Below are 12,181 nucleotides of genomic sequence, written 5' to 3' on the forward strand. Positions count from 1 at the left end.
TATTCACAACGTAAAATAAAACAACATATTATTGAGTCTACTCCACGTCTACCCTACATCATAGTTTTACATTTTTTAAATAAAATTAGAACGGCACTGATAAACCGGAATTTAAGTCGGCCATATGTGAGGCCTATCGCGGTGGACCTAAGATTTTTGATATGCTCCTTCCTTAGTCTTCTTATTCAAAGCCTGAGACTATATGATGAGTTAGAACTCAAGAACGAGAGGCACAATAGCTCTATAAGGTTGCGGTGATAAATTTCCCCCCTCCAAAACAATCTACAATCTATTTGGACACATATTTGCCTATGTTACGGGCATGAAATATAGGGGCTCGGTTCAATCGGGTGAGTTGTTGTATAGGGATAGGTGGGCACTCACCTTTATTCCCGTTCTGGACTCGTACTTGGTGATTTTTGTAATAAAAACACTGTAGAATAGCGCGCGCTCGTGGTGTACACACTGCGTACTCGGCCGATCTTGTCTCACTGCTTCTCGCTGAGTACGTACCCACTTAGGTTTTTTACTTGTGTCTAGCCCTAGCAGGCAACTATTAAGCCCGACCAATCTCGTTAGAGTTTTTGACAAACACAAATGAATTAACACCCTTCAAATAATCACGCTAACCAACCTGATTGATCAAGCTTAATAGTTGACTGCTAGGGCTAGACACTTCTAGGTTTTTTCGGGTAAAGGATGGGAGGAAGGGATAGAGTCCAACATACCGCCCACCAAAATGAAATATTTTTCATTTTCGTTTGAGAATAGTAAAGTAAGATAAAAAAAAAGAAAAAAAATGCGTTATATTTAAAACAAAGTAAGAGTGCAATGTATGAAATTTATTGAGTTAAATTTAGAGGAAATACATAAAAAAGTATTATTAGGGTTAATGTTTTAGTGTAATATAATTGAATATAAAGAGAGTTTATATTTGTTATAGAGTAGAGAAAAGTAATTAAATAAGAGATGCGAATTATGTTAATTTTGAGATTATTTTTTTTGCGATTATTTTTTGTTTCTTTAGAGAGTAAATTTTAATTTTGAGATTTGCAGTAATGCAGTGGGCATATCTTTGTCACTGGTCTTTTAAGAATGCCTTTTGCTGTTTTCAAAAGTAACCACGCGTGTAACACGATCATAGCCCGGGTGAATATCTACAGGTTTGTTCTCACAGCGTGTTCCCAACATGTTTGTGACATGTTTGTGACTTCTTCCAAACCGGTGTTAATTCGCAGGTCTCAAATAATGCAGTTTCTGATCGATTTCAAACTGTCTGTGAAAACAGCGAATCCCCTACTCTTTTTTTTTGATCTAATAATACAACTAATTTTAACTCCTACGTAATACCGAATAAAGAAGAAAACAAACAGGGAATACAATTAACCAAAGACATCTTTTAATGTTTTTGGTTTTGTTCTTTTTAATGTTTTAATGTTTTGTAATTTTGATTCTTGGGTCTGACCTGTTCCTCCATCAGCTCTTCTAGGTCTGTGTCTTTATCCGAAAATTCGGCCGCCTCAGATTCTTCGGAAGATTCAAAATCGCTCATTTCCTTTCTTTATTTTTTGAAGAAAAAAACACTAAACAAAAACAACACACGTTTTATAGGCTCAGTTTACCAAGTAATGACGGTGGGTCGCAATACGCATGCGCCGGACACTTTACTTGCAAAAGATCCGCAAACAGGTCTGACTGTCAGCTAACAATCAGAATTTTCTGTGTGAACAGCGTACTGTTGGTTAAAAACCAATCAAAAATTTCTGTGCGAACGCGTTTTACCCTATTGCGCATGATTATCTGTTGGAAATATGCTTCTTACAGCTGTGAGAACAAACCTTAAGACTCTTCCAATGCTCCATTTGAGCGGAATTAGATTATCATCCTTTATTAAAACAACCGAGTTTATTTCTATTGGAATAGTAGAGTCATTCCATTCAGCTCTTTGTAGAAGTGTTTGAAGGTGTTATTTTGACCATCGCACGGTGGGGTATTAGCATGAAAAAGGTGATCGAAATTCGAAAAAGCAAATGTGTTTAAGATTTCCCAAAAAAGATAAATGATAAGTTAAATCATGTCTGCCATGAATGGCGTTGCTATGGGTATGTTTAGTTGCATTCATTCGTTTCAACGAAACGTCAAAGTTGTTACTTCTCACAGATAAAAGGCAAATGGCTAAATTTTATGTTTAAAATTATAAATTGATGTTGTTCTTGTGCTCTTTTTACGTTTATATTATCGTTTTGATTGAAATTGGCTCAGCAAGCTGCAGGTATGTATTCTACAAAAACGTATTATTTATTTTGATATTCTCTATACTAACGATTTTTTTGCAACTAAAAGTTAGGCGTTCAGAAAATTTGATTAAATTTGTGACATTTTTATTATACTTAGAGACTTAGTTGCGCATTTCGAAGAGTTCAGCATATTGTCTATATACGTTTTACTTAGTAAACATTGGGCTTTCATACAGTAAAATAAAATACTGCGACTTTTTGCGACTTTGCTGATAAAATGAGAAAAACATTTTGGGTTTCCTCTAATTTGCCAATCAGTGATATACTAATGCGAGGTGTAAACCGCGATGGCATTGTTGTGTACAAAGCGATCGCATTAGTGCCATTAGCAGTATAGCACAATTTGGCATTAGTAGCGACTTTAGTGGTATGGGCATTGCTCGCGGATCAGTCGTAGCATTAGTAGTATTAGTTGCGATATTACTACTGGCATTAGTGGCATTGACCGTGGAAACACTGGAACAGTGATTTTTCTTTCTTTTTTTTAGAATCGACGCATTATCCTTTATTTTGTTCATATTATTTCCTCTTTAATTGAAAATAGCAATAATTTATATAAGGTCTACATAAAAAAATTTCGATCAACTATCTGTGTCAAATACCCCACTGTGCATCGGCTCCAAAAGCTTTGGTGCAAGCGTGATATCAACTGCCAGCGAGAGAGATGATTTAATTTTATCCCAGAAAGATCATCTTCTGGAGGGGCGTTTAACGGCTCTAGGGTTAAAAAATGTCCTGGAGTAAGAACTGCCAAACCATTAGGATCAGAGCTTTGTGGACACATAAAGGATCACTACGAATTGTTTTTCTAGCAGAAACAATCCAGCATTGTTGAGCGTGAATATATTGAAGAGTTTGAGGACGGGGATGCAAATAGAGATGGTGCGTATATTATATGAGTAGAGTAGTGAATTTATGATTAATGAGTAAGAGAGCGGGATGTTTTTGAGAGAAATTTAGAGAAACATTGCGCACGCGACCACCAACTCTGAGAATTCTATTGGTGTCGAGAAAGGGGGTCAATTTTCGTAAGTATTTAGGTAGAGATTTGCGATTATTTATTAGAGAATTTCCCTAAAAATAAAGTATCGACATTATTTTAATTTATAACATGGTTTATGGAAACTAATGTCGATTTTAAAAATATCTACTAACTGTCACTAGCAAATTGCCATGGCGACACCAGCCATCTTGATTGCCATTTTATTGAAAAATCGCTTTTTTTTCAAAATCTGAGCCGGATAGGTATATGAAACCCTAATATAGTTTGAAAGACCATTTAAATCTGCTTCGATTAATTTAAAAAAAATACATACATAGTGTTGTATTTGAAATAAAGAAGTTTTTATGCAAAATAAATATTTAAAAAAGACCAGCAATTTTTGATACCTCTGTATACATTTAAGGAAGCTATACAATTTTTAGCAAAGTTTGTTTCTTTGGTTTCAATGTCAGCACAAGAATTAGCTCTGAAAAGTAATGTACAGGGCGTTGACAAACTTTTTTATTTTATGCCTAATAATCCAAAAATGAAGTAAAATACCGGGTGTTCCATAAGAAAAAATATAACTTTGGTATGGATCTTAGTTCTGACACACGCTGTACATTTGAAAAGAATTTTAAATTATGCACATTGACTCTCTACATATACCCACAAACATTTTTGTTTCTACATCTTTCCGTTTTCATATAATCAACCGAGGCGAATGAGGTGCGCCACCCTGTATACTGTATATACAGGGTGACCCATCGAAAACGTTCCGCAAGGCATAACGGCCAGGGTAATTTTTTTTTCAGAAAATTCAAAAACACGTCAATTTTGTTTGTGAGGGGGACAACTTTTGCCCCAAAAATTATTGCAAAATCTTCAACCCTCTAAGCGGGGGTGTCATCCCCCGATTTTTTTCAAATGGTAAGGGGGGTCAAGGGGTACCGCAATGAAAAGGGCTTTCTATTCTCTATACTCTCCTGCTTCGTTTTTGAAGATCGGTCGAGTCGTTGGGAAAATATGGAGGATTAAAATATGAAAAGTTTATTTAAACATTTATCAGAGTAAATGATAAGGATAAATTCCTTCGATCAATTTGCTGTTTTTTCTTATTATTTCTAGATGTTTTCAATCGGGTTGGGCAGATATTCAATGAACGCCATCCTGACAAACACCTTTATGGCAAAATTGTTCGCCAGTTAGTAGCAAAATTTCGCGAAACTGGTTCCGTCATAAATAAAGAGGCAGAGGGAAAATCCTGTAGTAAATGAAGCTATGGAGGTATTCGTATTGGGCCAAGTTGCCATGGACAGTATTCTGAGTACAAGAAAATTAGCCAATGAGACCGGCGGGAATCGTACAAGTTTCTAAAGGATATTAAAAAACACAAGTTCCACCCGTACAAAATTCAGTTGGTACAAGAACTCAACGAAGACGATTTTGATCGTTGCTTGCAATTTTGTGAAACTATGAGTGAACGAGTGGCGAATGATAATAATTTCCTATTTAATGTATGTTTTTCGGATGAGTGTACTTTCTTTTTGAACGGTGTAGTTAATCGGCACAACTGTCGGTACTGGGCTGAGGACAACCCCAGGGTTTTTCACGAGGTGCACACACAAAACCCTCAGAAATTGAATGTGTGGGCTGGTATTTTTGGAAATTCTATTGTAGGACAGTTTAACGATATTGAAAAGAACTTCAACGTACAATTCACAGAACAGCTATCTACCAACTACCGCACCTGATCGTTCAACGTTGTGGCAAGGGAAAAAATGCGTAAACATCTAGAAATAATAAGAAAAAACCGGAAATTGGTCGAATTTATCCTTAATTATCATTTACTCTGATAAATGCTTAAATAAACTTTTCAAATTTCAATCCTTCATATTTTCTCAATGACTCGACCGATTTCATTGCGGCGCCACTTGACCTCCCTTTCCATTTGAAAAAAGTTGGGGGATGACACCCCCGCTTAGGGGGTTGAATATTTTGCAATCATTTTTGGGGCAAAAGTTGTCCCCCTCACAAACAAAATTACGTGTTTTTGGATTTTTTGAAAAAAATAAATACTCTGGCCGTTATGCCTTGCGGAACGTTTTCGATGGTATAATTGTATAGTATTGGTATAATTGGTATATAATGATATAATTGTATAGTATTTTCGAGGGTATAATTTTCCCTGTATAATTACTGATGTATATTAGGCCACGTGTAAACTAATGTGTTCATTTATAGTTAGGAAAAGTTATTTTGTGTTATCTTACTAAAAGTTTATGTTTATTCCACAGTTTCAGTTTTGTTGAATATTATTTTAAACAAAACCAACTTAACTCCAAAACGCTACGAAACAGGCAAACGTACTCACAGATATTCCGACATAACATTACTGTGGTCCATTCTATCTTTCTCTCTAGAGATAATTCTCAGCCACACCATTGCCTAACTTAACCGACTACGAACAATAACTCATATCAGCATAGTATAAACTTTGCTACTGCTGTGAAATGCCAGCGTTGCATGTGTTTCTGTTATTATTAAAGTTGACAATTAGGAACTAGGTAACTTCCAAGTTATAGACGTGTAATTAAACGAGCCAGAGCAGTGGCTGCCAAATGAACCTAGATAGAGTAAACTTTCAGGGCATAAATGTAAGAGGTATGCCAAAATGTTTGCAAAGAGGACTTTTTTAATTTAATGTTAAAATACTAACAAGAAAAATCATTTTTTTTACTTTGTAACTGCTAAACCCGTAGAGAAAGAATTCTTATAGAAGTTTTTTGAAAAATATGCTTTAATTATAAACAATGATATGATTGTGGAAAGAATAGGTTTGATGGCGTCATATTCGCTAAAAATTACATACTATATAAAAATATACGTTAAAAAGTCCTTTTTAAAACCACTCAACTATTTTGAATTCTAAATACTGGTATTTGTACTTTTGTCGTGGGTTTTCTTCTTGAAACGTATCTGTCATATTATGTCGCCAATAAAACAGAAATCCAGAAAATATCCGTTTTTTGTAAACCGTTGACCTTTTAATAAACTAGAGACGTCAACGTTCTTAAATATTTTTCTTTGTTCTTTTTGTTTTTAGCTTCTGATGATCGGGGGAGATATACCCTTACAAGTTAAGCCATACAAGTTACATACGCCCTTAAAAGTTAAACAATTTTGCTGGTTAGGCAGATTTTGTTCATGAGTAAAAAACGACTGTCAATCAGGGTTCTATTTCGATTCTAAGAAATTACTCTTAATGAAAAAAATTACGTTATGTTTTTATTTGTTTTATTTTATTTATTCTACAACACTCAATAGTTTACGCCAATTACAGAGTGGGTAACACATAATAAATAATACATATTGTTACTGATTCCGTGGATCCACTAATTTAAACTCACGATAAAATACTTAACGAATTTATTTTCTCATTATATACACACAATTTATACTAATTACAACACACAATTTGTGCAACTACTATTACTCTAACTTTTCTGTCACCTTCACCAATTAATTCACAATTTTAACCAACCGTATTTTCAAAACTGGCCCAACTGCCGAGCGCGCCCTTTTTATATATCCAAGCGACTGTTTCTGGAAGGTTCGAAAATTATCGGTAATTTTCGATGCCCTTCTGCCTTTTCCCTGTAAATTCTGCTGCCTGGTTAGAACACGCTTTTCTACTTGGTTAAGAGATGGCGCATCAACAATGTCCTCAACCAGCAATACACGTTGCGGTTGTAGCTTCTCGCTTCTCTTCTCTTTTGATTTTTAAATGGCACCCTCGATATTTTGTTACTTTATTTGACAGAAAATGACACTCTGAATAGAATGACATATATGTCAACTTTTGACATTTTCAAATATGGTTTATTTTAATAATAATAATAATAATAATAATAATAATAATAATAATAAAGACTTTATTGCGAAATTAAAAAAATCACAAAAGGCGAAGTTGAAGCTTAGCTTCCTAACTTAACCCTAATTAGTAGACATAATTAATATATATTATATAAAAATATTATAATAAATCAATAATAATTATAATAGAAAACTAAAGGGTAGAATAACATAGTTAGAATATACCGAAAATCAATTAATTAAATATTTATACATGAAACATGAAATAATTGATAAGTATTTATATATGATAGATACACAAAGAGAATAATTCTATGAGTAAAAAAAAAGCAACCAATAATTAATCCCGTATTATAGATAATTATACAGAAAGTAATTAACAAGTAAGTACATAAATAAATAAATCAAAACAAACTAAAATGGAGGCATGACGGGAGATTATAAGATCTGAACATTCAAATTGAAGAATTAAATATTAACTGTCGTATAGAACTTTTAAATTTCAAATAAGAGTTAATTTTAAGATTTACAGAAATTCTATTATAAAGAATACATGCCTGATAACTGAAAGATCTCTCATACAGAGTTGTGCGATGTATAGGGGAGCGATATTAAACTTGTGACGCAAGTCCAGTGAATGTTCATCATACCTAAATTTAATTTTATCAAACAAATAACATGGACTTTTATTATTGATTATCTTATAAATTAGTAAGTATGAATGAAATTTTCTTCTCCCAGCCATGTTGAGCCAACCAATTTCCGCCATTTTATTTGTGATACCTGTATCATATTTTTTTATACTGCCTATCAAATGGATACAACAGTTCTGTAGTCGTTGAATGCGTTTAGCATCATGATCTAAAATACACGGTCCATATAGTGAGTCACAATAGGTAAATTGTGAAAGAACTAAGGTGTCACATAATTTCTTTTTGAGATTAGGATTTAAGATGTAACGTTGATTGTAGATCAGTTTTAAATTTATGAAGGCCTTTTTTATACATTTGTTAATATGTTCAGTAAACCTTAAGTGAGTATCCATAATCACACCAAGGTTCCTTGCAGATTTACAGCCATTCAACCTCTTTCCGTCCAAAGACACAGAAAACAATTTTTCATATTGGTCTCTAGCCTGTATTCTACCAAATAAAAGACCGTAACATTTATTGGGATTAATGTCTAAACAATGATTAGATGATGTCTTTAGAAGTTTACTAAGTTCACTAGAGAGGATGGCATTGGCTTCCAATATTTTTCCTGGTTGGAAAGACATATACACTTGCGTGTCGTCTGCATATAAGCGAAGCGACGTTGAATCTCTCAAACCCGAATCGAGCTGTGATGTATAGAGGATAAAGAATAATGGACCCAGAATTGATCCTTGTGGGACACCACAATTAATATGTCGAACACTAGACAGCGTGCCATTTAATCTTACAGATTGTGTCCTATCTGAGATAACTCTCGACAAGTTTCAATGCGCGACACTCAAGCCCAAGAAACTTTAATATTGCTAATAAGAGTTGATGATTCAACTTATCAAAAGCCCTCGAGTAATCCAAGAGAACCAAACCAGTGAGGTCACCCCGATCAGCAGCCTCCAGAATATCATCCGTTACCTTGAGTAATGCTGTTGTACAACTGTGGTTTTTCCGAAATCCCGACTGAATCGGAGGCAAGAGACTATGTTTATTTATGTATTCTCTCAGCTGGGATTCAAGAACCCTCTCAAATATCTTAGAGAGGGTTGGAAGGATACTTATTGGTCTTAGATCACTCATACTGGTGATACTGGATACTTTAGGCACAGGAAGTAGAAATGAATACTTCCAACCCAAAGGGAATGTGGAAGTTTCAATGCATGAATTGATAATATGCGCAATGTACGGAAGAATAACTGGATAACAATAAAGGAGCATGGTCAATCCAATACCATCGGTACCCACTGCTTCGGATTCGATCGATAAAAAAGCTGAGCGTACCTCGTCAACCGTAGCGATCCTGAACTCAAATGACGCATTTGTTTTCTTCCTGTTATGTAAGTAGAAATTCAAAGTATGAGGATCGGGAGTGGTAGGCCTAACGGAACTGATAAAGAATTCGCCAAGATCCTCAGCACTACCCACAGAATCAGGAATGTTTTTGGAATCATTGGAATAAACACCCAAGTTTCTCAGAAGCTTCCAATTATCTTTTGCACTGCGGTTACGTAAATTATACTCAAGAAAAGCCTTTTTTTCTCTTTGAATAGTAGCACTTGTAAAATTTCGAAGCTGCCTATAATACTCCCAATTCTGAAGTGTCTTTCTCTTTTTATATTTGCTTAATGCTCTGTTTCGAGTCTCCATCAAATATCTTATATTTTGTGTAATCCAAGGTGCCTTTTTTTCGTTATGCAGAGCTGTCCTGACTGGTGCATAAGAGTCAAATAAACTCACTATAAGGGCACTGAACACACTCACCTTAATATTAATGTCCTGAATATACAAAATATCCTGAAAAGGAGCGTTTAAAAGTTCTCTAAAAAAGTCTTCGCGATTAAAGTTCTTAAAGTCACGGTATGAGACAACATAGGGCTTAGGTTTAGATATAAATACCTTCAGTTCACATTTAATAAGAAAATGGTCGGAAACATCGAGGCTGGGATCAACATAACTGTTTAAAAACACGACTAGAATCAGAGCACACTATCAAATCTAAAAGCGTAGCCCCGGTATTGCCAAGTCTAGTAGGCTCGTTGATAGTCTGAGTCAAATTGAAGGATTGAAGAAGTGACATAAACCGCTGTGTATATATTGATTCAATTTTTAAAATATCTACATTAAAGTCACCAAGGCACAATAGATTATTACATATTAATAAGTTATTAGAAACATTGTGCTCGAATTCTTCCAAAAGTGGTCAAAATTAAGAAACCCTGGTGGTCTGTAAACTATGCCAAAAGTATTATTGAGATTATTTATTTTGCAATTAATCCACAATTGTTCCGAATAAACAGTTATCATATCACCAATAATAGCAAAATTAATAGAGTTACGTACATAAAATAAAATACCACCCCCTCTACCTTCCTCTCTGTCACGCCTTATTACTCTAAATCCATCAATGTCTATTATATTATCAGGTACAAGTTTTGTAAGCCAAGTTTCTGACATGGCTATAATATCAAACATACTCGAAATAATGTAATTTCTTATAACATGTATTTTAGGCAGAATTGATCTAACGTTAATGTGGGCAATTTTTAAATGATTACAAATTTTCACCATAATCAATTCTTTGTTTTAATACTGATAAATAATTTAAATATATGGGACAATCTTTACTTTTAACGGAGTGATCCACAGGTACAGTCTTTCTGAGTTTTTTATTATGATTTACACAATTAATAAAAACATCATTAATAGATTTACATGCATTAAACTTATGACCCTCGGTACACTTAGAACATGTTAATGTTCCCCTACACTCTTTTTCAACGTGACCATAACCGTAGCATTTGTAACATTGAATGATTCTCAAGTAATCCGATACATATGATTTTTTCCATCCTATGAATATAAATTGCTTTTCTAACATCATTTTTCGTATCATTGGGCTTACCTCAATAATTAAATTAATTTTATTAAAATACTTTAAGTGTGTGATTATTTTTATTTCAGACATCGCGGATTCCCCAATACCATTCAATGCCACAATATTCTTAATAACCTCTTCATTATTCGTATAGTCGCAAACTCTAACATCTTTAACAATTAATCTAGGTTTAAACATTTTTGGCACATTAATGTCGTATTTATTACCTAACTTTTCATTCAGACCATCTTTAATTTTCTTCAACGAGTCTTCACTGTCACAGTCAATAACGACGCCCCCTCGTATCTTCTTGGTTCCATTAATACGGGCCTCGACGCTCGCTGGATTTAAAGTTTTCGTCACCTCCTCGTACACAGCATCAATTGGCACAGTTTGGTTTTGGTTTTTTATGACGAGAATTGATTTTACACTTTTTTGCGTTTTAGCCACTTCACTGTATGAATTCCTAGGCTGATTCGGCGATGATAGTCCACTCGACTTATCGACAACACGATTTTGGTAGGTTGAAATCAGCGCCTTTTGCGTTTCATTTGAATATTTCAACTCTGATATTAAATTATTTAACAGTTCCTTCTCACGGTTAAGACATTCAACTTCCTTACGTAATGTTTCACACTCATTTGGAACTAGATTTTCGTCTATAACTTTGTTTGATCGCCAAAGATTTTTACAGTGATCACAAAACCAGAACAAAGATGAATTTTCAGTTAAAAATTTATACCATGAGTCTCGTATATTTACACAGCTTGGATGATAACACTTTTTACAAAAATCGCACTTTATGCACTTGGCTGAAACAATAAAATTGTCGGAGCAGACGCCGCACACCTCTACGTCGCCCGCCATCTCGATCTATCTACATTTTAAATTGCAACATACGATTCATAACGACAATTTGACTCAAATACCAAGTGTGTGATACCAAATTATTCGTAAAAAAATGCTTTTTCTACATATGCTAATGAGCCACGAGGATGGCTCATTAGAGTGAACGAGGGTCCCATTTGAAAAAATTGAAATAAGACTCCTTGATTAAAAATTACCATTTTTAACACAGCTATGACACCCTAGATTGAAATTTAAAATGCAATATTGTTTTGAGCGAAAATGTCACAAGTTAACATATGATATGTCATATTCAGAGTGTCAATTTATATCAAATAAAGTCAAAAAATAATAGTCGTTTCCGGTAAAACAGGAAGTGGCTGAAAAGAATTGAATACGTCAATCAATCCTAATTTATGCAGTGGCGGCTCGTGGATAGAAAATTAGGTGAAGAGGTAATTTTCGAAATTGTGCCGCAGGCGAAAATTTTTTTGGGTATTCACCATTTTGTCAACATTTTTTAAAATATTATTTGGAAAATTTTTGCTGCATTCACTATTTTGTCAACATTTTTTTGGTATTATTTTTATACACTAATACC

General features: G+C 34.2%; 1 protein-coding gene across 1 annotated transcript; it reads right to left on the reverse strand.

Annotated features, from left to right (window-relative positions):
* Window positions 1-10,410: 10,410 nt before the first annotated feature.
* On the reverse strand, window positions 10,411-11,601 carry LOC115878599. The gene has a single exon (XM_030895148.1). The coding sequence runs from the start codon at window positions 11,599-11,601 to the stop codon at window positions 10,411-10,413; it is 1,191 nt and encodes a 396-aa protein (XP_030751008.1).
* Between the last annotated feature and the right edge of the window lie 580 nt (window positions 11,602-12,181).

The sequence above is a fragment of the Sitophilus oryzae genome, unplaced genomic scaffold, assembly GCF_002938485.1.
Source record: "Sitophilus oryzae breed Bouriz unplaced genomic scaffold, Soryzae_2.0 scaffold_1518_pilon_pilon, whole genome shotgun sequence".
Lineage (NCBI taxonomy): Eukaryota > Metazoa > Arthropoda > Insecta > Coleoptera > Curculionidae > Sitophilus > Sitophilus oryzae.

Excerpts from the sequence above, each read along its gene's own strand:
- LOC115878599 (XM_030895148.1), bottom strand. The coding sequence starts at position 11,601 with ATGGCGGGCGACGTAGAGGTGTGCGGCGTCTGCTCCGACAATTTTATT.